The 26,725-nt window shown below is 40.5% G+C and overlaps 1 protein-coding gene across 9 annotated transcripts in view; it reads left to right on the top strand.

Annotated features, from left to right (window-relative positions):
* USP54 (ubiquitin specific peptidase 54) overlaps positions 1-26,725 on the top strand; it is a 141,625-nt gene that overhangs the window by 99,893 nt on the left and 15,007 nt on the right. For 7 of the 9 annotated variants that reach the window (XM_045196157.2, XM_045196158.2, XM_045196160.3 and 4 more), the window contains exons 5-19: positions 1,502-1,615; positions 1,765-1,847; positions 2,244-2,349; positions 2,462-2,608; positions 4,700-4,849; positions 6,396-6,564; positions 8,113-8,283; positions 11,220-11,351; positions 11,524-11,904; positions 12,133-12,364; positions 13,302-13,435; positions 17,796-17,963; positions 20,415-20,534; positions 21,462-21,657; positions 23,429-24,828. In XM_045196157.2, coding sequence (XP_045052092.2) covers positions 1,502-1,615; positions 1,765-1,847; positions 2,244-2,349; positions 2,462-2,608; positions 4,700-4,849; positions 6,396-6,564; positions 8,113-8,283; positions 11,220-11,351; positions 11,524-11,904; positions 12,133-12,364; positions 13,302-13,435; positions 17,796-17,963; positions 20,415-20,534; positions 21,462-21,657; positions 23,429-24,828 — 3,703 coding nt within the window. The remainder of the gene's footprint in view (positions 1-1,501; positions 1,616-1,764; positions 1,848-2,243; positions 2,350-2,461; positions 2,609-4,699; positions 4,850-6,395; positions 6,565-8,112; positions 8,284-11,219; positions 11,352-11,523; positions 11,905-12,132; positions 12,365-13,301; positions 13,436-17,795; positions 17,964-20,414; positions 20,535-21,461; positions 21,658-23,428; positions 24,829-26,725) is intronic. The other 2 variants (XM_045196162.2, XM_024561231.3) reach the window with 2 other exon arrangements.

Genomic DNA, 26,725 nt, shown 5'->3' with positions numbered 1-26,725 from the left:
TACCCCTGGTCGCTATCTACAGTTAGAACTAGAAATTTCCCTAGTTTCTCGGAGTACCAGGGTATCTGTGCTAATGCAGTATGACTGGCCCTGCAGGTTTACTCCTTTTCCTTCATGCTTAGGGTAGTTTTGTGCTTGCCATTACATAAAACAGTGGCTGTCACCTTCAGAGGAGACAGGGCTCAGCAAAATACAAATTGCTGTGCCCTGTCCTCTTGAGTGTCTGATTCAATAGTTCTGGAGTAGGGCCCAAGAACATCTGCCTCTGACAAGGTCCCAGGTGATGCTAATACTAATGCTACTGATTTGGGGACACACTTTGAGAACTCCTGCATTACTAAAAGTAATTAAACAGGGAATAACTGCGTGCTTAGCACACATGTAATGTGCTATTTGGATAACTATGTTTCTCCCAGTGACTTTTAGTGGAAGACCCTAACTCTTCTGAACTCTGGGTTTTATCCATCAACCTTCAAAAAGCTGTGCATCCAATAAAAAACTGAGAGAATGATAAGTACATCCCATTACAGGGTAAAATGTAGGCCAAGATCAGAGCTGCTCCTGAGAAACTGGATCACTGATGGCTGATGGGATTGTAAAATGGTAATGCTACTTTGGAAAAATTTGGCAGTTTCTTAAAAGAAGAAATCTGCAAACCACCATATGAATCAACAGTTGCCTTTCTGGACCTGCATCTCAGAGAAACGAAATTTTATGTTCATACCAAAACTTATACATGAATATTCATAGAAGCTTTATTCATACTAGTCCCAAAACTAGATACAACCCAAATTCCTTTAATGGGTAAATGGTGTTACAAATTGTGGTATTTCTGTTCTATAGAATACTACACAGAAATAAAAAGGAATAAACTCTTGATTTATATAGTCTTTAGAATGGATCTAAAGGGAATTATGCTGAGTCAAAAATGCAGTATCCATTGGTTATACATTATATGATCCCATTTATACAGCATTTTAAAAATAACAAAATTACAGAGACTAGGGAATAGAACCACGTTTGCTAGGAGTCAGGGTTGGAATTGGGTCGGTGAGACTGTAAAAGGACAGTATGAGGGGTCCTTGTGGTTATGGAACAGTTTTCCGTCTTGGTTGTGGTTACATGACCGTATACATGTGATAAAACTGTGTGGAGCCACACATAAACACAAATGAGTGAGATCTGGTAGAACCTGAATAAACTCTGGATTGTATTCTGGATTCTATTCATGTCCATTTCCTGGTTTGGACATTGTACTATAGTTATACAACATGTTACCATTGGAGGAAACTGGGTGAAAGCTATATTGACTTTCTATACAATTATTTTGAAACTTCCTAAGAATTTATATTATTTCAGATTAAAGAGTTAAAAGAGTGATTTCAAAAAAATCACTTTCTGTCTTCCAGGAAGATTGCTATTTCTCTGAGTAAACTGCCAATAATTTGTACATTTGTCTGTTAAGTACTGTTGGTATACTGCTTTTGTTCTTTCCTATCAGGAAAACCTGCTGATGAGAATTCACTTCCACATTGCCGATGAAACCAAAGAGGATATATGTACTGCCAAGCACTGCATCTCCCACCAGAAATTTGCAATGACGTTGTTTGAGCAGGTGAACCTTGTTTCTATCCCCATCACTTCTTAGACTTTTTGTTTAAGAACATTTTATCCTGGGATGTGGGGTGTCATATAGGTGCCAAAACAGTTAATGACCATGGCTGCTTGGTTTTTTGCTTCCCTCCCCCCCGCTCCCCGGCCCAGTGTGTATGTACTAGCTGTGGCGCCACTTCTGACCCACTGCCTTTCATCCAGATGGTGCATTACATCTCTACCACTTCCCTTTGGTGAGTCTTACAGGATTCTCTCTCCCCTTAGGCACTCCTTCAGTTGATTGGGTTTTAACTAGGCATCCAAATAGTTTATATCCTTATTGCTGAGTCTACACTCTACTGTAGGAACTCAGAACTGTAATTTAAACATAACCTTTGTTCTCCTTTTTTTCCATCCCTCCTTTTTTCTTAGTCTCAGTCCTGGCCATAGAGTGGGAGGAAGAATGGGGATTCAATGAACTTTAGATTTGGGGACAGGCAGAGGCACTCACTGTGTTTGTGGGACTCTGAGGCTGGTCAGGACAAGTAGAGGAAGAAAGTCAAACATGTGAGTTAGAAGTTTATATGAATGATTTATTTGATTTAATTGTAACTCTCACCATCATCCCCCGTCTATTTCCCATCTTGAAGCAATCAGGCTATTTGTATGTTGGAAAGACGAGAAAAACCCTCACCAAGCATGTTTGGTGAGCTGTTACAGAATGCCAGTACCATGGGGGATCTCCGGAACTGTCCGGTGAGTTAAGTTAATGGTGGGGTTTGGAGTGGGGAGGGGAACCCTGGGATTGGTGGAATTGAGCCAGAGCCAGTGGGAAACATGTCAAACTACCCTTATGTATGTGTTTCAGAGCAACTGTGGAGAGAGGATTCGGATTCGCCGTGTATTGATGAATGCTCCACAGATTATCACAATTGGACTGGTATGGGACTCGGACCACTCAGACTTAGCAGAGGATGTCATTCATAGCCTGGGTACCTGCCTTAAGTTGGGTGATGTGAGTGTTAGTTTAACTCTGACTTAGAGTTATTGTGTCTTCTTCTTTCTCAAGAGCATGAACACTGAATAGAAAGTTATATCTTAAATGACAGCTATAGAGTTCTGGACAAACATACTTGTGTACAGTAGTCCCTCCTTATCCATGGTTTCACTTTTTGTGGTTTCAGTTACCCACAGTCATCTGCAGTCTGAAAATATTAAATGGAAAATCCCAAAAGTAAACAATTTGTAAATTTTAAGTTGCATGTGGTTCTCAGTAGCGTGATAAAATTTCACCCTGTTTTCACTCCTTGCTCCCTGGGAGGTGGATAACCCCTTTGTCCAGTGTATCTACACTGTATATGCCACTCACCCGTTAGTTACTTAGTAGCCTTCTCAGTTATCAGATTGACTGTTGCAGTAGTGCAGTGTTAATGTTCAAGTAAAAGTAACCCTTAATGTAGCCTAATGCTGAATCACAGCAGCCCAGTCATTCATTTCACTTCATCTCATCATGCAGGCATCGTATCCTTTCACGTCATCACACAAAGAGCAAGTGTAGTACAGTAAGTAAGATTTTGAGAGAGAGAAGGACCACATTCACATAAATTTTATTCCAGTATATTGTTATAATTGTTCTGTTTTATTATTAGTTATTGTTGTTAATCTCTTACTGTGCCTAATTTATAAATTAAACTTTGTCATAGATATGTATGTATAAGAAAAAAGGGTTCGGTACTCTATGCAGTTTCAGACATCTGCTGGGGGTCTTGGAATGTATCCCCTGCAAATAAGGGGCACTGCTGTATATGTGTGTACCAATGTGTGCATACATGTAAGTACATGATCACATATCTCCTTTGGGTAGATAGCAAAGGCTTTTTATAGGAAATGGGAGGATCTTGGCCTTAAAAGATGAGATAGGCAGAGCTTAGGTACTGGTAAAAATTGAGCAGTTTTTAGAGTTATTGTGTGCTCTACTCACTGTTAGTTTATACCAGTGTAGAACAACAGGGAGGTGTATTCAATCAACCATGGGAGGGAGTAAGGTCAAAGAAGTGAGCAGTCCCGACCAGAGCTGCTTTGGGAGGGAAGGAGGTGAAAGGTGGTGACTTGAGTCCTGTAAAACGAAATTCCCAGTGAGGAACCAGTGTCTGCTGAGAAGGCAATGAAGTAACTTAGAAGAAAATTCAGTGGGTTAGTGGTTTTCTCTGAATCTGTTTAGGAAAATAGGGAAACAGACTTCAGACCTGGAGGCTTAACCTTACCAGCTCCGTGCCCAAATGTATGTACAGCCAGGGTTTTCCTTGAGTTCAAGAGAAGAATCAGAAACTCTTTGGTTTCCTTTCTGTTAGTTTTGCCCTCGGGTAATCCTGTGACTAAGAAGATCCCTTGTTGTTGTTTTTAAATATCGTTAAGCCACTACTGAGAATAAGTGAACTATTTGGGATCTTATTTTAGGTCTTCCCAAGGAATCTCTGAAGTGAGTAGGCTATGCACAACAAAATCTCCTTCCTCTAAAATTCTGTAGCCTACATATTCTGTACTATTCTAGTTTTATACTTATGATCATTTTCTCAACCAAGTAAGTTCCTCAAGGCAAGAATCATTTTCTACAGTGTTTGTTGTTGTTGTCTCTTAGCACATAGCACAGCGTTGGACATCTAGGAATTGAAATGCTGGTAACCAGCATGGGCATGTTGCTTCTCCTAAAGACTCTCTTACCCTGTACTTAGGGTTTCCTTAGGAAATTTATATTGTGGTGCCAGCTGATAAATAACTTTTGAAACTTAAGAGTGTTTTTGTTTTGTTTTGGTTTGGTTTTTCAACTTTTCCTGACTCCTCTTATGATAGGCCCCAGCAAGAAAAATATTGAAAGCTAGGAAGAAACATCACCACCTTACCAGTTACCGGCCACTCTCTGTTGTGCTTTTCCCTATGTTTTGCCTTTTTATGCTCATTTCTGATGATTAATGTGGACTAGCAAAAAGTCTTACACTGAAGGGCAGAGACGCAAGTTAGTGCCTTAAGGAATGATGGAGTCTGCTCACAGAGGATGTGAAAGGGCTGAGTATGTCACTGTTCTTCCCTTTCTCTTCTTTCCCCACAGCTGTTTTTCAGAGTGACAGATGACCGGGCCAAGCAGTCTGAGCTGTACTTAGTAGGAATGATCTGTTACTATGGCAAACATTATTCCACATTCTTTTTCCAAACAAAGATCCGCAAATGGATGTATTTTGATGATGCTCATGTCAAAGAGGTAGGAATATTCAAGTGCTTCTTAAAGTGTTTGGTAACTGCAACAAAAAACAGGATTATTTGTCTTCAGTGTTTTATTTTCATAATTTTAATATCTCTCTATCTGTTGGATTTATGAGAGTATTAGTCTTGTCTTTCCCAATTGATGGCAAGTTCCTTGAGGACAAGATGAATCCATCTTATATTGCTTCCTCTAAATGCCCTCACGTGACATTCAGAACAGTGGTGTATTTGTAGCTGACAAAATAGTTTTTAAAATGTGTTAATTGGTTAATTTGAGCAACAACAATCTAATGCCTCAGATTAGGTTATAAGGTTAGCAGAAAGCTCAGAATTCCAAATCTTGGAATTATTAGTGGGTAATACTGTGTCTCTGGGCTGCTGTAAATTATTCCCTGCTTGTTAGCTCCCCGAACATGTGTTTGAGATAGTACAGAGAAAACAGGGCTATGATGATACTTAAGTCTGGAAACGTGGTACTCTGTAAACCAGAGTCTGGATGAGGTAGTTTAGGTGATTTGCATGAGTTAGAAACACTCTTGTAATTAGGTTAGCAGCCAGACATTAGCGGTTACACTGCTTCCACATTCTACCCCAGTGCCTGGACCCTGAGCAGCACCTGCCACAAACGGCAGTCTTTGTCACATTCTCTCATTCCCTTCTGCAGCTCTTTTTTTGCTGTTGTCATTTTGGGCAGCATATAAATTCTTTTCATTTGAATAAGAATTACATGCCTTCTAAGATATTGTATAAGGTTATATAGAAGGCATATGAATGTGTTTTAGTTAAAATAATGATAATCCAGTTATAAATTTATTGAACATCTATTATAAAATAACAAATATTATAGTTGTCTGACTCCAAGAGCACACCATCTAACAATGTGACTGGTTCAGGTTAAAGAGCTGGTGAGTTTGGGGATTTGGCTGGATCGTTATTTCCATGGCGATTCAGTCCCTCTTTCCCACTGTGGAGGTGCACTGAATCCAGCACAAAGCTGAGGCCGGGAGGTCCAGCTGTCTATTCTAAGCAGCTTGACATTTTATGCCCTGCCATGTGTGAACTCTGACTCGGAATGTCATTTATTCTAAGGCAGTCTGTGAGAGAGTTTCTGCCTGTTCTTTAGCTTCATAAAAGTGATTTTAATATTTAGGAGAAAATTATAGAAATGCAAATTTCAAGCAAACGCTTTGATTTGATGATGTCTTTGAAAAGAAAAAAGATTGCCAAGTCCCCTCACATAGCATATTCACCTTTGAGAACTCTTATTCCTATTTCACAACTGAATTGATGTTTCTTGGGAATAAAAGGAATTTTATTCATCATTCCTGTCTTTTACAGGGTTATAAGCTTTCTAAAAGGATTTAACAAAAAAAAGATTTAACACAATTTATTAAGTGTAGGCATAAGATCTCTTTTGTTGTCCTTGTACTCGATTCTTGTCTTTTCAGCTTTTATTTTCTTTAGAAAAACAGAACAGGAAGATATGTTTTGAATTGTGGATATGAAGTATAATTGCCCTGTTCTTATGATTGTTTTTGGTTCAGATTGGGCCCAAATGGAAGGATGTGGTGACCAAATGCATCAAGGGGCATTACCAGCCTCTGCTGCTACTTTATGCCGACCCCCAGGGTACCCCAGTGTCCACCCAGGACCTGCCTCCCCAAGTTGAATTCCAGTCATACAGCAGGATGTGCTACGATAGCGAAGATTCTGGTGAGCAGCCTCGCTCCTACCTCTCCTTTCCCTCTCCAGTGTGGTCATTGGATATTTGGGACTCTTGATCATGAGCCTAGCACATAACCTAGCTTGGAGAACGAGGATCCATTAGAAAGAAGAAAGAAATGCCAACTCATGCTGAAGCCCAGCTTTGTGTCCTTTAGCCTCCAAGAATGTGTTGCCTATATTCAGTGTGTCCCCAATTCAAAAATCCAAGGAAATTATGTTGATAGACTGAGATATTAAATTTGTGAGGGAAACCTCAGCATTTAGCCTTCTAATTGGTAAAGATGACAGATGACTGATTCTTACTAGCAATTTAACAGTGACTTAAGTGAGTTGTTAAGACCAAGGGAAATGATACATTACTACACAGGTAGTAATAGTGTTAGGGATGAGAGATTTTTGTTTTAAAATGCCAAGAGCAGTAGTGATATTTTTCAGCTTATGAATCAGTTGTTTACTTCTAATTCAGTTGTTTGGAACCTGAATTATGTTTTCCTGTAGAAACGATTTTCAGCTTCCTGGCTAAAGTCTCAGGTTAGCCCAAGAGGCTCATGACACAGGGTCTGGCAGAAGTAATGCCTGCTGGAGTGTGGTTGGTAGAGTAACAATACGGGTGTAATAATTTATAGTTTTAATTTGAACATTTCACCTAAAATGTCATATGGTGAGCTTGAGTGTGATATTGCTATGTTACAGAATTACATGCTGACGATTTTGTAATAAAAGATTTTGTTATAAAAGGGGCATTATTTGTGCTGGACCCTGTATATTAGAAATATAACTCTAATGATTTTGGTTTGACTTCTGAAAAGGAGGAAAAAGAAATGTTCTTTTCCACTTCTATTTTTAGGGCTGGCCCTAGTATAATTTTGAAAGAGAAGACACTTGTCTTTGGAATCTTTTCCCCTCCCTTTTGTATCTCTCTCCTGCTTGATAATGGGTATTCTTCCCAGCTTTGTAACCCCCACCAGACCAGCTCTGCTTCCGCCTTCAGTCAAACACCCATTGTCACCACTTATCTTAGCTAGGTGTTTAGAGGAAAGTATTCTGATTAACTAATTCACACTAAAGTATAAATGACAACCCCATAATTTCTCAAAGATACTAAAAATGCTTATAATGTCAATTAATTTTTTAAAATGACATTTCTGGCAGTAGAGGAGAAAAATTATGGGATAGGGGTTATGTATGCCAGGTCGGCCTGGGACTCTTATCTAAGTAGATCTTATTTTTCACAACTTTTTCCTTTCTCCCACTTTCCCCCCCATAGGTTTTCTAAAAGCCCCACAGTTTTTCACAGTGGCAGGCAAAGTGAGGGCTTCAGCAAGGTAGGGGCAGGAATGGGAAGAATTGTTTGTGTGTCTGGGTTATCTGGAAGTTGGGTGTTGGGAAGAATGGCTCTGGTATATCCTTTTCACTGTTCCATCTAGGAATTTCTTGCCTTATGGACCTTTGTTGCCATCCAGCTCTTTGCCCCCTCTCTATCGCTGTCTTTCTCTTTTTCCTCACTTTTGCGTATGTGTCTCCTCCTTCCCTCAGGGAGGGAGCCCTCCATCTCAAGTGATACTCGAACAGATTCCTCAACGGAGAGCTATCCCTACAAACACTCCCACCATGAATCTGTGGTCAGTCACTTCTCTTCTGATTCTCAGGGGACAGTCATCTATAATGTGGAGAATGATTCCACGTCTCAGAGCAGTCGGGACACAGGTAGGGACTCATGCAGAGGATCCTGCTTGTTCCTACAAAAAGGGTTTCCAAGAAAAAGAAACGGGGACAAGTCATAACTGTTTGTCATACAAAGGCAAGAAGGCATAGAACTCCAGAAATTGAGTGGGATCAAAATAAGCAACACAATTCTAAATGAACGATGATGTTCCGTTGCATATATTCCTGTCAACAGCAGTGTACCAGTAAGGACAATCGTGATGTGATTATTTTTTTAAAGGTTTTATTTATTTACTTTTAAAGAGAGGGGAAAGGAGGGAGAAAGAGAGGGAGAGAAACATCAGTGTGTGGTAGCCTCTCGCGTGTCCCCTATTGGGGACCTGGCCCACAGCCCAGGCATGTGCCCTGACTTGGATTGAACCAGCGACCCTTTGGTTCATGGGCTGGCACTCAATCCACTGAGCCACACCAGTCAGGGCTGTGATGTGATTTTATTGATGTGATAGTTTATTCTAAATCTAATTTGCTTTTCTTCTGCTGTGCTTTTAATCCCTGTCCTCATAGTGCTCCGTTAAACTCTTGTGGTTTTGTACCTCATAACGTTCTCATGCCAGGCTTTGTCCCAAGTTAAGGGCTTTGAGAGAAGGAGCATATTATGGGAAAGGGACACTTGCTTGTCACCTTGCTAGGCTTCCTGAAGGACAGAGACACATAAGAATGAAAGCTTGCCTGTTTGTTATTGTTATTGTTAGTTCCATGCAGAGAACATTCTTAAATTTTTTTGTTAGTCTATTCAGAGTGTGCCCATGTCAGTGGAAAAAATCAATACAGGGCATAAAAGGAAGAACAGTGAACAAATGACTGCTGAGATGAAAGTTATCACCCAAGGGATAGAACTTGGGAATTAGGGAGTTCATGGCGGTTTGTACTCTATGCATGGCCCCTTTTTTAAAATAGAGAATTTCAAACGTGTGCTGACGTATACAGAATAGCATCCTGCCCCTCCACTTACCCATCACCTAGTTTCAATAATTATTTCACCTAGTTTCACCTAGTTTCAATTAGAACTCATAGCCAATCTAGTTTCATCTGTACCTCTCCCCACTTCCCCTTCTCCTGGATTATTCTGAATATGCTGGATTATTCAAATCCCAGACATGTCATCTTTTTCATAAATATTTTAGAATGTATATCTAAAATATAAGAAATCATTTTTAAACATACCATTATCGCACTTAAAAATATTAACAGTAGCTCTTTTAAACCACTAAATAACCAATGAGTGTTTAAACATCCAATTTTCTTATAAATGTCATAACTTTTTAATGGTTTGTTTGTGTGACTCAGAATCAGAATGACATCTACATATTACAATGGGTTAAGTCTTTTGTGTTTCTTTCAATCTATAGGTTTCTCTTACTTTTTCCTTGCAATTTATTGTTGAAGAACTAGGTAGTTTGTCCTGTAGATTCCCCACATTCTAAATTTTGTTGATTGTGTTCCTATGGTAACTTTAGCACATTTCTTTGTTCTCTGTATTTCTTATAAATTGGTGGTTGGATCTAGAGATTTGGTCAGATTCACATTGGATTACTTTTGATGACTATTGCATAAATTACTACTGCAAAGTGTGATATTTTTAAAACCATATTTCTGAAACTGTGACCTAGGGAGAAGATAAGTCACAGGATAAATAGAGCATATTTTCCAGGATATTCAAGTTTGCATTAAAGGTTCGTGACTGGCTAGGGGTAGGGGAGCATGTCTCTATTAGTTTAGTATTTATACTTCCAGTAGATCCAAGTTATTTCTTCCTTTCTTAAATCTCTTATGGGTCCAGAGGTAGCAAAGGATCAGATACAAGCAATTAAAGATTGCATCGGTAAATGTAGCCATATCACTATATTGCTGATACCTGAATATGTATCAGCAATAAGATTTTATTTACTTCATTTTAGACAGAAGGGAAGGGGGGAAGAAACATCAATGTGTGGTTGCCTCGTGCTCCCCGCACTGGGGAACCTGGCCTGCAACCCAGGCATGTACTAGGATTCAAACCAGTGACCCTCTGCTTTGTAGTCCAGTGCTCAGTCCAGTGAGCCGTACCAGTCAGGACTGAAACCAAATTTTTGTTAACTCTTAATGCATTTGAGAACCTAGGGATTTTCTCTAAGCCTACCTTTCAATTTAATTCAGTTGCTTAATTCACCCCTGGCTCCCAGCATCTTAGATGATTATATCCTTTGGAATCTGACCTTTGCTGTTGTCAAATCATATTCATATATTCACACACACTGGGCATGAAGGAAGGCAAGTTATGTAAAAAGCCCAGATCTTCTGGGTTTCCCAGCGATTCGTGTTGAGGAACTATGAAGTTAATCATTTGGTGAAGCATGGTTGGGGATGGGAATGAGAATTATTCAAAGCTCAAATGTTCTTTTAAATGATTCACACTTAAGAAAGGTATGGAACTGGGTCTTAAAGCCATACACAACCAGAGCTCTTGTGAACAGAAACTGGGGCACCGGGGATAATACCAGATGTAATAAAAATTGGGCTTTATTTGGTATGTGTTGCTAAATAAATAAAAGGAAAGCTTTGTCTTCTATTTATAAGAGTGAAAATACATTGGTACATGACATTTTTATACAGTCTTTAAAACTTTCACCTTTTAGAAAGTATCAAGTAATATGTTCTTAAGATTACCAAGAAAAATTAGGAGTGGGGATTGGGACTGGTAATTGCTCAGGAAACATTGTAAATTTGGAAGCCCCCATTAACTACTTGAGCTTCTTTGTATTTATCTATTAAGAGATTCCTGCCACACTTAAATCTGGTCGCCATAACCCCTGCAACATTCAGTCCACGGGTGCACTGAATGTGCGCCACGGCCATGAATCCCAAGGGAGACTTAATTTCTCAAGAGGATGGAGGTCAGTCTCAGATACCAGCTTACCCCCATTTCCTTGTTCTTTTAGGACACCTGACTGATAGTGAATGTAATCAGAAACTGACATCCAAGAAAGGGTCTCTGATAGAGCGCAAGAGGAGCTCTGGCCGGGTTAGGAGGAAAGGCGATGAGCCACAGGCCTCAGGGTACCACAGTGAAGGCAAGCCACTCTGCATTACTTCTCTTTCCAATTCACTTTATCAAACGTGTCACAGTTCAGACTGTGGCTTCTATTTTCTGCTCAGAGAGCTTTCCTTGCTTTCTCAGCTTTGGGATCTGGGTATCCACGAGCACTTTAAACATTTATATTTGTTTCATTCTTTGGTTTTTAGGAGAAACACTGAAAGAGAAGCAGGCTCCTAGGAATGCCTCTAAACCATCCAGCAGCACTAACAGACTAAGGGATTTTAAAGAGACAGTCAGTAATATGATCCATAACAGACCATCCCTGGCTTCTCAGACCAACCTAGGATCTCCTTTTGGGGGGAAAGGAGGAGACCAAGTGGACAAAAGACCTCCTAGGAACCTGCCTTTACAACCTCGTGATTGGGAAATAGAGAGCACTAGCAGTGAGTCAAAATCCAGTTCTTCGAACAAGTATCGTCCATCATGGAGACCCAAACGGGAGTCTCTGAATATTGACAGTATCTTTAGCAAGGACAAGAGGAAGCACTGTGGCTATACACAGCTTAGCCCATTTTCTGAGGACTCAGGTGAGAAAATAATTAGGGAAGAATTTGGCTTTAGAATAAAGATGATTTATGTATTTTAAAAACCTGGGTTTTTTGGTAGATTTGACAAGATTCACTTTTACCCCAGTGTTGGGTCTTTTGGGGATAAGTTCAGTAAAGTAGTAGCTGGAGGGAGGTGTTAGTTGTGTCTTGATTTGAGGCAGATGCTAAACCTACCTCCTTTTCATATTTGTCCTTTGATTGGGATAGCTAAAGAACTTACACCAGATGAACTAAGCAAGCCACCTGCTTATGACTTAAAAACTTGTGGGCCAAGCCCTCAATACAAACCTTGGGTCCCAGCACGGCCAGGCTCTCACGTTTTAGAGCAGCACCCTCGCCTGATCCAGCGAATGGAATCTGGCTATGAGAGCAGTGAGAGGAACAGCAGCAGCCCAGTCAGCCTGGATGCAGCCCTGCCTGAGAGCTCCAGTGTCTGCAGGTATTGTTTGACCTTTGAATAGTGGCATTGTCCCTAGCAGCAGCAGTAGCCACCAAGAGGCTTATCAACTCAGTGGAGAGGCGCACTTTATTACCAACTTGTGGGCGGTTTGCTGTATCAACTTTCTATGGCAGCAGCACCCTCTGCTGGGAGAAACAGCAAAGGCATTTGAGAAAAGAGGCAACTTTTAAAGTATTACGTATAAAATAATTGTTTAGTAAATAAAAAATAAATAAAAACCTATAAAATAATTGTTTAGTAAATAACTTTTAATAAAAGAATGAATTAGTGAATCAAAACTTATATAGTCCTAAGATCAGAGACAAAATCCAATTGTTATTTATTCTTGCCATTCATTTTGGGATAGGTTCTTTTTTTAGGGTCACTGGGGACCCTGTGTTTTATGAGGCCAATGATATTCATAATGCCCTAAGATAACAATGACAGTTTAATAGTCCTTGTTGCACCCTGCCCTTAGGGCCCAGTTTGCTTTATAAATTTCAGATCTTCATGTATTGTTTTTACGGAGTTGCCACAGAGGCAAGTTTCCTGACAGCACAACTACTTTGCAAGGAGCAATTGCTTCCTCTACAGGGTGATAACCACATCCTCACACTGTAACATTGCTCTTCCCTGGCCACTCAACCTTGTTTAGTTTTACACGTTAGAAGATGCTACAAAGGTATAAGAAAGAGGAAGGCAGTCCCTATTCATTAAATACATTTTGTGCCAGACACTGCGCTAGATGTACAAAGTGGATTGAGGTGAGATAAGATGGGGTAATGAGTGGGTATTTCACTTTGTCAGAAGTAGTTTAGCAGATACTTTAATTGTACTAATGCAATGCTCTGTTGGTGTTTTGAGGGAATTTGTCCTAGGAATGTTGCTAGTTATCACCTTCTGCTGCTTTCACTAGATTCTGGTTTCTCTTTTGAAGGGATTCAAGTGCTAGGAGATCAGCTGTGTTAGCACCTTCCTGGCGTCACATCCCAAAGTCTCACAGCAGTAGCATCCTGGAGGCGGACTCCGCAGCCTCCAGGGGTGGCTGGACAAAGAATCAGCCCCTGTCAGGTAAGCATAAGGACAATGGATTTGGAGGACTTGATTTGGCTGCCAGTTTTATTTAGGAAACAACCTTACCTGAGAATGTTTGAAATTACAGGACAGTTGCACTTTGAGTATTCTATGAGAATGTAGATGTGGAGGCTTTTGAGCTGTTCCATCTTTGGAGTATCTATTTTTTTGTTCATCACAGCTTGACTAAATTGTTTCTTTCTATCTTCGAGAGCCCCCTTGTGTGAGCAAGAGGAACAGAAATTTGATGAACAGTGTCAATAGCATCTGCATTCCTTAGAAGGATCAGTCCTAGGGCTCTCCTTGGTATAGAGGCAGCCGCTTGGGAATGCATTTCTTATTGTTTAAGACCATGAATCGAGACAACACAGGGGGACATGTAGGCTTTGGGCAAAACTGGGAAATAAGTAGGTCAAACCTACCCCTACCCCTGCCTCTGTAGCCTGTCCAGTACCCCTGGTTTTCGTTCTTCATTTCCTGAGTGTGCCTTGCATCCTCATACTCCTTTTCAAAGCAAGCTCTCAAGGAATGATTTGACTCCTTCACATTAAACATAAGTGACTGAAAATGGTTAAAATATACTTTCTGTAAGAGGAAGGAATATTGGCATTTCTTCAAGTAGAGATTTGAGGTAGTCATAGGTTTTAGCTCATTTTTACATTTCTCTTATAACACACATATATACTTCTAGTACATATTCCGCTTAAGTAGAGACCCAGTTCAAATGGGTCAAAATAAATCCTTTACTTACAGCTGAAAATTGATGTGATAACTAGACAGTGTCCCCAGTATGGAGACTTTGGAATGCCTAAGGGGAGATGGTTGAGTACACAGTATTTTTTAGTCTGTTGAGGAGTTCTGGGAACTACTAACTTAGCTGTCAGTTTTATCTGAAAGCTGTGTTTCATCCCCTTTTTTGTGGTCTGTTAGATCAATTAGGACTAAGATGTGTGGGCAGAAACCTAACTATGGTCTGATTTAATGAGCTTCTGGATGTAGAGCTCACCAACTTACTAGAGAAGAGAGGACAGAATACCATGTACCAGCCTGTAGAGATGAGACGAGGCACATTACTAGTCTGACTACCAATTCTCTTGATAGCCACGTAGAGATAGCTGGGAGGGAGGTGTGCAGCAGTAATAAAAGGCATGAACACTTTTATTTATGGGTGCTATGGGTTACTGACATCTGGCAGAGCAAAAAAATGTCTATAGAAGCAAGTATCTCTGAAATACTGGGCTGGAGTAGGTTATAATTAGAAACCCATAGAAGAGATTCATGCCTCCTAATGAAGTCATACATTTGATTTATTAAAATTCATACATTTTAATTTATTTTGTGTTGGGAATTGCTTTCAGAAACTTGTGATCAGCCTAAGGCCACTTCCCCTTCTCTTTTCTTCAGGTAGCCAGTGCTATTTCAGCACACTAAGGACTTAAATCTTATGATTTCTTTAATAGTTTTAATTCTGGATTGGCTAGATAGAACTCACCAATATGATTCCTCAACGGGTAAAAGATATTTAGCAAGGACTTAGAACAAATTTCTTAAATGCTATACTACTTCAACATCTTCTTTCTATTGTGAACCTTACTTATGCCTTACAATTTGATCCAATTGTAATAGCCTGGCATAGAATAAATATTTTTATCTGGTAACTTTGATCACTCTTTTAAAACGTTACATAAGTAAGGACTTCTGGCCAAGATGGAGGTGTAGGTAGACACACTTTGCCTCCTCGCACAATTAAAAGAAGAATGACAACAAATTTAAAAACAAAAAAGAACCAGAACTGCCAGAAAATCGAACTGTATGGAAGTCTGACAACCAAAGAGTTAAAGAAGAAACATTCATCCAGACTAGTACGAGATGCGGAGACAGGCAGCCAGGGTGGAGAGGACTTGAGGCAAGGCGGCAGTCCCACATTTGCGTGTGGACATACCAGGAGGAACAACTGGAGAATGAGACAGACTGCGCAGCCCAGGGTTCCAGCGCAGGGAAATAAAGCCTCAAAATCTCTGACTCTAAAAACTTGTGGGGGTTGTGGTGGCAGGAGAACCTCCCAGCCTCACAGGAGAGTTCACTGGAGAGACCCACAGGGTCATAGAATGTATACAAACCCACCCACCCACCCACCCACCCAGGAATCAGCACCAGAAGGGCCCAAGTTGCTTGTGGGTAGTGGGGGAAGTGACTAAAAGCCAGCCGAGAGCTCAGCAAGCATCATTGTTCCCTCTCTGACCCCTACGCACGTACAGCGCTACAATGCTGTAATAGTGGTTGCTCCGCCCTGGCGAATACCTAAGGCTCTGCCTCTTACTATGTAACAGGCATGCAGAGAAAAAAAATATGGCCCAAATGAAAGATCAAAGCTCCAAAAATAGAACTAAGCAATGAAGAGATAGGCAGCCTATGAGATGCAGAGTTCAAAACACTGGTAATCAGGATACTCATAGAAATGGTTGAGTATGGTCACAAAATAGAGAAAGAAGTAAAGGCTATGCAAAGTGAAATAAAAGAAAATGTACAGGGAACCAAGAGTGATGGGAAGGAAACCGACACTCACATCAATAGTTTGGAGCAGAAGGAAGAAATAAATATTCAACCAGAACAGAATGAAGAAACAAAAAAAATGAGAGGCTTAGGAACCTCCAGGACAACTTTAAGTGCTCCGACATTTGAATCATAAGGGTGCCAGAAGGAGAAGAGGAAGAGTAAGAAATTGAAAACTTATTTGAAAAAATAGTGAAGGAGAACTTCCCCAATCTAGTAAAGGAATAGACTTCCAGGAAGTCCAGGAAGCTCAGAGAGTCCCAAAGAAGTTGGACCCAAGCAAGCACATACCAAGGTACATCATAATTACATTAGCCAAGATGAAAGATAAGCAGAGAATCTTAAAAGTAGCAAGAGAAAAGGAGACAGTTACCTACAAAGGAGTTCCCATAAGGCTGTCAGCTGATTTCTCAAAAGAAACCTTGCAGGCAAGAAGGGGCTGGAAAGAAGTATTTGAAATCATAAAAGGCAAGGACCTACATCCAAGATGACTGTATCCAGCAAAGGTCTCATTTAGAATGGAAAGGCAGATGAAGTGCTTCCCAGATAAGGTCAAGTTAAAGGAGTTCATCGTCATCAAGCTCTTATTATATGAAAAGCTAAAGAGACTTGTCTAAGAAAAAGAAGATGATAAAAACTATGAACAGTAAAATGACAACAAACTCACAACTATCAACAACTGAACCTAAAAATAAAAACAAGAACAAATGAAGCAAACAACAAGAACAGGAACAGAATCACAGAAATGGAGATGACATGGGGGGTTGTCAGTGGGGAGAGAGGGGGAGAGAAGGGGAAAAGGTACAGGGAATAAGAAACATAAATGGTAGGTATAGAATAGACAGCGGGAGGTTAAGAATAGTATAGGAAATGGAGACGCCAAAGAACTTATATGTACAACCCATGGGCAGGAACTAAGGTGGGGGATTGCTGGTGGGAATGGGGATGCAGGGTAGGGGGAAATAAAAGGGAGAAAAATGGGATAATTGTAATAGCATAATCAATAACATATACTTAAAATTTAAAAAATTACATGAGAAAAATCATTCAGTAACCTGCCTGTTGCCTATTTAAATTGAAGGTACCAGTGTTATGGTTATGGCATATATCTTTAAAATGAAGTCATATTATACCTATTATTCTGTTACTTGATTTTTTACTTAATATAACATGGACATCCTTTTAGATCTTTAAACACTAATTAAATTTTTACTACTGTGGACATTTTACAAACATGGAAGAGATGGTAGAAATTAATGGTGAGAAATTGACTTGCTTGAAGCTTCCCGATTAGGGGCAGCATGTGGTAGAGAATGCTCCCTACTGGTTAAGAGAGAGCATGGATTGTTAATTTAACCTATCTCACTTTATTATAAGTTCCACTGTTTACCATCTCTGTAACCTTTGGCAAGTTATTTTGCCCTCCTTGTGACTCAGTTTCTTCATTTCTAAAATGTGGGCAAAAATAGTATTTATCCTCATTAAGTTGTTGTGAGAATTAAATGAAATTATGTAAAAGTGCTTAAAACTGTGCCTGTTACATGGTAAATGCTCAACAAATGGTAGTTGTTATGTTGTTATTATTGTTATAAAACACTCAATAAAAGTTTGTTATTATTATTATTATTATTCACAGCCCAGGTCTCACCCAGAATCTGATAAGGAAAGCAATATTCAAAACACGAACTCCACACCGAAGCCAAGAGCTCCAAGGGAAAGCCATGCAGTGGCAGTAACTGCCGAAGGTGCTTAGTCTTGGTTGTGGAAATGTGGTAACTTCTCTTTTCCCTTGCTTGTATTCCAGGTGGGGAGATATCTTCCAAAAGTGAACTGGATGAATTGCAAGAAGAAGTGGCCAGGAGGGCCCAGGAACAGGAACTTCGAAAGAAACGGGAGAAGGAATTAGAGGCCGCTAAAGGGTTTAACCCTCATCCTAGCCGCTTTATGGACTTGGATGAACTGCAGAATCAGGGTAATTGTTGTCGGTGACGAATGGTTGTCGGTGATGGGGACAGTGAAAGAGGGAAGAAAAAAAGTACACCAAGCTCATAAATTCCTTGTCTTCACTTTAGCAAAATTATATTGTATCTTAATTCAATGAAGTAGAAGGTAACAGGCCTATTGATTGGAAACAAGCACTAATTTGGGGCCCATCTATTTAAAGCCTACAGATTACAGATAGTGTATTATTATGAAAAATAGGTGTTCCACGAACATCTATAGAAAGCGTAAACAAAACTAGTCACAATTCAGAAACAGCAACAAAGGGCACTGAGCAAGCCACATTGACAGTGAGGAGAATTCTACTTGCTGGGCAGAAACATACCCTCAAGATTTCCCTCTGGAGCTCTTGGGACATCAGTCTACCAAACAGGCTCTAAGAACAGAGAACCTGATTGACTTTTGATCCTCTGATGATCCATTTTCCAATCTCATGTGTTTTTCGTGGACTTGACTTAACCTTCCGTAACTGCCCCACATTCAGTTGCTTTAGGAATACTTTGTACCAGAAGAAACTAGCCTTCAAAATAGGAGTTCAAAAAAGCTCAGATATCTACCTCAAATAGATACTAAAATCTATATCTCTGTTTTATTTTTAATAAAATGAATTTATTATTCTTATTACTCATAATCACTGGATATACCAAATTGTGCTAAACCATTGTAAAGAATATGAGTCAATGCGAATTTGGGTGGCTGATTTCTGTTGATCATGTCCCTCTTTTTATCAATACACAGGGAAGCCTCCTGGGCTAATTTGGGGGCCTACTTGGAGGCCACTTTTCTCCTCTAATCCTGCAATCTTTTGATTCAAATCAATTGTTGGCTTTCATTTACCAAGGCATTGTATTTGTCTCCCAATCAGTTTTAAATTCCTTATTCCTCAGCTGTCCTTAAATTTGGATAGTCTTCCTTTCTATCCTCAAGCTATATGACATTGGTATCTCAGGTTTATATTGCTTTTGAGAGGGGAGTCCTTTCATCTCCTTCCCTTGCCTTTTTCCCCCTTTCTGCCTTTAGAGTAGTTAAGTACATAAAAGTCAAGTGGGAGTCCGTCTGGCTATATTTCATTGTCAATTCTCCATACACTTTGGTTTAACTTCTCCTGGAAAAGCAAGAAATGGAGTGCTAAGATTCTAGAGGATAAGAATTAAAATCGAGGACAGTAATGAGTCAACTACGGTTTACCTAATCTTTGTAGAAAATTTTGTTTCAATGGCTGTAGCTACCACCTGTTATTATAAAGGTTGTATAGAATCAGTAGATTTCAAGTATTATGAGAACACTTCAGGCCTGGAGGTTGGGGAGAACTACATCTCTGGAGGTGTCATAGAACCCATAGTGCCAAGTTCTTCAGAACTAACTTGCTACTTCCACCACCTTCCCATTACTCTTCAAAAACCATGGTAAATTAGGGAATGAATGCTAGGGGTGTGGAAGAGCCTTTCTTACCATTTCATCTTAAGGTAAGTGGAGGGTTGAGACATTGTGGTAGAAGTGACTCTGACATTTTAATTTTTTTTTCCTTTGAGCTTGGGAAAACTCACCATTAATCCTAATTGTAGGTGAACTTATAGCTACTACCAATTTATGGTTATGAGTGAGGAAAAGACAAAGGGGTACATAAGCTTTAGGATTCTTTCACAAAAGTTGCCCCTACAGTACTTTCTTGCTTGTTCATCTGGCTCTGTACTTGGACTCTCCTGCACCTGCTTTGGCACACTTTCACTTTCAGGGGAGGAAGGAATATCTCATGCTCTCTGTTTGGGAAGGTAACTTTTGTGAGGTAGGTTTGGTGAGCAAGGGCATGCTAAAAGTAAATACTTAGCAGTGCTGATGAAAAGTATGTTCATGCAAACCAACAACAAAGGCAGTTCAACAGATACATTGAGGTTAGGAACTGTAAACCACCTATGCCCAAGAGGTGTACTGATTTTTCAGTTGAGGGTGGTGCAGAGAGGACTGTGAATTGATATAGGAACGAAGCATTAACAGATGGCTTTCCACAGAGTAGTGAAGCCACTTTTGCCTTAACCTACAGCTGAGGTCTCAGTGGAGATCTCTGGCGTTCTGATACTGGTTGGCAAGATGTGGCTTGTTGCACTGTGGAAGGGCAGGCCAGTAAAAGTATAAGAACCCACCCTTCTGCTACAGACAGTACTTTGTTCTTTCCTTGAGGTCTTGGAGTTGGAGTATGTGGTGGACAAAGACATACCCTCTTTCATGCCTTGGGTAAGGTGTTAGTTAAGGCAAAAATGGATGTCCTACTTGTTTCAGAGAATTCTCAATAGCAATGGACAGTTGGAATAAGTGTAGAACAAAGGCTCAGCAGCAAGGATCTGTGTGCACTGAGAGGAAACAACAGTACATAGGAAAAGTTGGAACCAATTGTAATGAAAATGAAAAGTGCTGGCCCTTTCAGGGAGGAGTGACGGCTTTGAGAGGTCCCTGCAAGAGGCAGATTCAGTATTTGAAGAGTCGCTGCACCTGGAACAGAGGGGAGACTGTGCCGCAGCTTTGGCTCTCTGTAACGAAGCTATCTGTAAGTAACTCTAACCAGTATGCCTATGGCACTTTTGATTACCTTCATAACAGGTATTATTAGTGTCGGCACTCAGATGGAACAAGAGCAGCTTTTCTGTCTCCTCATTTACTCTCCCAAACTGAGAGGCCCTTTAGCTGTCTTTGCCCTTCAGATTTGTAAGTGTGCCAGGTGCTGTCACTGTGGCCTGTGGATATTTACTGGAATAGCCAGGAGTCCACAGATGAATGATTACCCAGCCATGCCTACCTAACTTATCCCAAGATAAATTAGACCTCATCTGTGAGATTAGTTAGTTCTTTTTCCAGTCACTGCCCAGTGAGGTGCAGCTTATGGAAGGAAGAGAGTAATAAATTGGCCGCGACTTCCCAGGCCTATGACTTTGCACTGCATATTTAATTCTTCATGTTTCTCCCCTGCCTTTCTGATATACTGCACCATTAGGTTATAGCAAGGGACTAAGGCTTAGAATTTGTATCTGGTTCTTAAATGTGACCCGTAAGAAGTTGTGTTCTATAAAGACAGATGCAGGTTTGGATCTTATTTCTGCTGTTGGCCATCAGGAAAGGGGAGTTGGGAGCAGAGTTTGGAGACCAGAGTCAGACAGGTCAGTTGCAAAAGATGAGTGGCGACCTCTAAGATGGAAGCACCAGTTTATCTTTTTAACTCATTTTAGTTTAGCTTTTTGTTTGTTTGTTTTTTAAATTTGAATTAACCTATTTGGCCGCCATGGCTTCTGTGAATGTTCCTTATAGCCAGAGCCAGCTCTGTGCCCTGGGCAGCACATGCATGGTTCACGCCTTACATTCCTGCTGCATATTTTGAGTTTTACTGCATATCTTTGCTCATCTTTTGTTCAATTTTATTCTTTTTATTTTTGTTTGTATTTTGTGTTCTGTTTCTGCTATATTTTCTTTTGCATTTTAGCTAAACTAAGACTTGCCCTGCATGGTGCCAGCTCTAGCACGCACAGCAGAGCCCTAGTCGATAAGAAGTTGCAAATCAGTATTCGAAAAGCACGGAGCCTGCAGGATCGCATGCAGCAGCAGCAATCATCGCAGCAACCGTCGCAACCCTCAGCCTGCCTCCCCTCACAGGCAGGGGCCCTCCCTCAGCCAACAAGGTAGTGCCTGGGAACCACAGTAGTCGATGTATGCCAGGGGAGGAAGTGACCCTGGGTGCTCCGCGGCCAGAGCTCTCATTGTCTTGGCGACTAGAGGGGAGAGAAGACTCCTCCGAAAAAATTGATTCTCTCAGGTCATACATACAGTGAAAGCTCATCCTACTGCTGGTCCTTTTCTTAATAGTTCCTAGAAAGGTAAAGAAAAGTATAGCATAATAAATAGACCACTTGTTCATATTTCCTGTGGGGGAATTTTTCCCTGGACTTGTGTAATAATAGGATTATTAAATCTGTACATATTAAGTTCTTGGACATGGCAATCGAGCTACATTTCAGGTTGTAGTAGAGGCCCTGTGACTTGTTTTGAGGTTTTAGTGGCTTCTTGTCCCTCATGGAAGCAGAAAAAGCAGTCTTCCTTGCTTTGATGAAACCATAGAGAAGAAACACGAAGATTCCCTTTGTTTTGATTGCCTGTGGTCAGGACTAGGAAGAAAGTTCCTGTGGCCATTGATGTCATTCTCACATTTAACCCTTGAATTTGGGTGTTACTTAAAATGGATAGGTTTTAGGAAAAGTAAATTTTGCCTGTTAATAAACCTGAGTGGTTTTCAGAATATAAATATGATAGAAGCACCTAACTTTTTTTTTTTAACAACTGCCTATACCCAGGCACTGAGTTTAAACACTTTATGTTTTATTTTAGTTCTCACAATAACCTTAGGATAAGGACTATTTAGTGATATATGTAAACAAAGAAATCAGGCTTAGAGGATAAGACAAGTAAGGTACCGAGTAGTTCTCAGCTAGCAAGTGGTAGCAGTATGGAATTCAAATCCAGGTAGGTCTATTTGACTCCATTAGGTTTCCCATATAAGTAAAATACCATATTCTTCATAATGTTGGAAGGGTGACTAAGTGACTGTATCCACAAAAGTTTGTAGTATATTATTCAAATTGGATGCTCATAGCTAGGGTCCTTCCCTCCCATTGTGTACTCCTGCAGTTGAATGCTGATCTGAGAATCCGATCAGATATGTTTGGAATAGAAACAATTTAGGCAGATAAAGTCTTTCTAGAAAACTGACATCACTTGATGTATGTGAGTGATCAAGGTTTAATTTCAGTGCTTCTAATACAGTTTTCAGGTCAGAAATACAAAGCAATTAGTGAGAAACCAACTAAATGCAGACTCCCACTCCCAAATTTTAAGACAGTGACAGTGCATTAGTTTGGGGAAACATCTCAGTAATACAAGCAAATCCAGATTTTGAAAATACACTTGAAATGGTTGGTTTTTATGTAATTTCATGAGCTCAAACCACCCTGTACTCTGTAAATACGGCCTTTTGGTTCTTTTGGCTGTTCTGCCTCTCTGGACCCCAGGTATGAGTGATTTATAGGCTTTGCTTACTTTCCAGGTCATTTGCATGTGGGACTAGCAATTTTTGTTTTTTAATTTGCAAGTAAAATATGATTGGAATAGGACTTCATGGGTAGTGAAGAATACTGGCAAGGGCTTAATATTACTCTGTGAAACTTTGGTGAGGGCATGTATTAAAGAGGATTAATATTACCAATTATTTGGGTGTAAGCAGACCATGTGCCTTCTCTTGTGAACCTCTGAACTGTTGACTCTACTTGTGCTTGTCTTTGCATTTATTTTCACCATTCCCTCTGTGGTTAGCTAGATATGGAAACTGAGTGAAAAGTTTTCTGTAGGTGATTTTGTCAATCAAGACAGTTTATGACTGGCTCTCTCCATTTATTTCAGTGAACAGCCTATCCCGCTCCAAGTATTGTTAAGCCGGGAGGCACAACTGGAACCCTACACGAATACAGAGTTTGGGGCCAGTTCTTTCGTCTACTCATCTGCTTCCTGCCATGAGTCACAGTCATCACTCTTCCCAGAGTCATCCACCCTGTCTGCCCCACAGCGTAGTTCCCCCAGTAGGTCTGCCTCGAACCTTCTTACTTCAGTTGAGGTGGATAGCATCGACCCCTCTGGGTTGCACAGGCAGTGCTTACCTAAAACACCAGGGACGACTGAGAAGAACTCTCATCATGGTTGGGAACCACTAGATATACCACTAGAGGGTAAGCTGCAAGGCTACAGGGATGATAACAGCAGCTGCAGCAGGTTCCCCCCTCAAGAAGGAAGAGGCATCGATCAAGAAGAGCTATTCCAAGAAAAGAGGGATCCTGTTGACTCATCCCAGGTGATAGCTTGGTCACGCTCAGCTGGAACAGCCACCTGTGAGAAAGATGATGCACACCGCCTGGCCAGTAGTCCTGTAAGTTCATCAGCTCAGCCCGACCTTCCCCTTTACAGAGCCTGCCACCCCGTAATGCCTGCTGCTTCTTCATCTGTGTTTCGCTCTCCTGATACTGTGCAGAGAACTAACCAATGCCTCCAAGCCAAAAGCCTCAAAACTTTGTTGACTTCAAAAGTGAACGGAGGCAGTGAGGAGCCCTATACGCCAGAGTTTCCGGGCACAAAGGGGCTTGTCCGCTCTCTGGCAGAACAGTTCCAGAGGATGCAAGGTGCCACCACAAGAGATGGTACAGGTTCCCAGGACCGAAGTTTTCCAAATAGTCTAAGGAAGAACTCTTCCCCCTCTGACTCTAAGCCTCCTTTCCCACAGGGTCAAGGAAAAGGCCATTGGCCTTGGGCAAAACAGCACCCCTCTGTGAATAGTAGGGACAGACTGCCTTCCTGGGAAGAGCCTTCTGATCATCCTTCTCTTGCCATGAACCCTGGGCTGCCCAATGGTGAGACTACTTGGGGAGGACAGCTCAGGTTGGCAGAGCCAGATATGTACCAAAGGAAGCCATCACAAGTAAGAGATGCTAGGCCTAAGGAGTTGGGCAGCAATGTTGACTTGGGAACTTCCTTGTCTTTGGATTCCTGGGTGAATGTCACAAGGCTCTGTGACTCTCAGCTTGAACATGGGGTCCCTGGGCCAGAAATGAAGTCCTCCCCCCCAAATCCCCATACCTGTGCAGCCTATCCAGACAGAAACCACATCCTTTTGCATCCACATTGGAACCAAGACACAGAGCAGGAGACCTCAGAATTGGAGTCTCTCTACCAGGCCAGTCTTCAGGCTTCTCAAACTGGCTGTTCTGGATGGGAGCAGCAGGATGTGGCCTGGTACCCACTTAGCCAAACAGGTAAGAATGCAACTAGGGATGGGGGAGTGGGGGACGCACAAAAGCTTAAGGACAAGATCAGAGATGGGGTCGTGTTCTGTCCAAATATTGTCCCCAGCTTAGAAGGTGGTAGTAGAACTTTTGACTTTATTTATAAAGACTTCAGGACAAGGGCTAGACATTTTTTTGGTTAGAGTGACGAATGAGGACAGAGTCGTCACTCATAGGCCAGTTCTCTCCTAAAGAAAGAGACCAAGGAGTGTATGCCCAAGACTTCTTCAATATATGAGTCAGTGCTAAAGACTGGCTCATAGGTCTTTAAGAGTGATTCTGCCTGACATGGGTGAGGCTGGGAGGAAAAGTCATCCTTCCATGGCTTAGAAGATCCAGCTTCATCCCAAGACCCAGCTTCCAGATCCAACTTGCAGTGAGGGTGTCCACACTGAGCCAAGTCTGCAAAGGGCATTTCCAGATGATACTGAACCAGAAATCTCAAGACCTTCCCTGATCCCTTTAGGAACTGCCAGATTTGGAATTTTCAAGGTAGTATGCCTATAGGGTACCCATTCACTGACTTTCCAAAAGTATTGTGTGAAGAGTGAAGTCTACACCTTAAATGCACATGACAGACTTAGTTCTGGAAACTGAATAAATGAAGACTATTTATAACTTAGATTGATGCACTTAAGAATTTCAAAGCCTGAACTATTACACTGGCTTCATATTAATTGTCAGTATGAATTTGGACAACTCACTTAATATCCCAGGGCCAAGTTTTTACCTATAAAAAAGAAATAATTCGTTTAATGATTTTTTTAAAGATATCTTCCAACTGTTAAAATATGTATCATTCTGTGAAATTGAACTCAGAGAACTTTATCTTCAGCTCAGGAATACCAGTTTCCTTATGGTATGGGTTCCTCACATGCTACCAACCAGTGTTTAATTACAGCTAAACAACAGGTGTTCAATGAGTACCTACTATGTTCTGAGGAGCTCTTGGGAGTTATCACATAAATATGAGATTTGATATTATAGGTTTTTTAGGATGTGCGTCCTAGTGTAGACTTTGTAATAACGTGTGTCTATGAAGTGCTCCGTAGGTGCACAGGGGCAGGGCAGTATGGGGAGATTCTAAAGAACGAGGAAAAGCTGGAGTTGGCCTCAGTTAGCTTCCTGTGTAATATAAGGGAGAAAGAATACACAAATGTCAAGTGTTTTAATAATAATCAACATATAAAAGAGTACAAGTAAAATATAATGAACTGTCAAACATTATACAAAAACAAAGCAAAACAAAAAAAACCCCTTGTATTACCCAAAATAGCAACATTTTTCATTGTGGATAGTCTTGAAATATTTAAAGCAATAAAAATGATTGATAATGACACTTCAAATTTCATGAGTTGCCATCTAGCTTTTTTATACATATTTACTATATTTTGCTTTATTTTTGCAAAAAGCAGGATTATGATATGATTAACTATTCAGGCTATTTCCAATTTTTTAATAATATCACACTATGATGAATATCTTTAAACTTAAGTGTTTGACCACATTTCTGATAAGCTCCTTAGAATAAATTTGTAGAAGAGTAATAACTAGTTGAAAGTTATAAACTTTAAAAAAATGTCTTGATGTTTACTGGCAAATTAGCCTTCAGGAAGATTATATTCCTAAAATCAATATGAAAGTGTACCTACCAACCACTAATTTTTTTGACAGTGAACAAAAACTAATTTTAAAAATCCATCTAATGAGTCAGTTATCAGTTGGTTGTCAAACCAACTAGCCTTTGGGGGAATCCTTTCTTACCTTATTGTAAAACATTTATGAAACACCAAATTACTGGTACTTTTTTCCAGTTCTTTATTGATACATAAAAAGACAGAACATTGTGTACATTTAAGGTATACAG

This window comes from Desmodus rotundus, chromosome 4, assembly GCF_022682495.2.
Source record: "Desmodus rotundus isolate HL8 chromosome 4, HLdesRot8A.1, whole genome shotgun sequence".
NCBI lineage: Eukaryota > Metazoa > Chordata > Mammalia > Chiroptera > Phyllostomidae > Desmodus > Desmodus rotundus.
The sequence above is the reverse complement of the archived record's forward strand: the minus strand, read 5'-3'. Positions and strand labels throughout refer to the sequence as shown.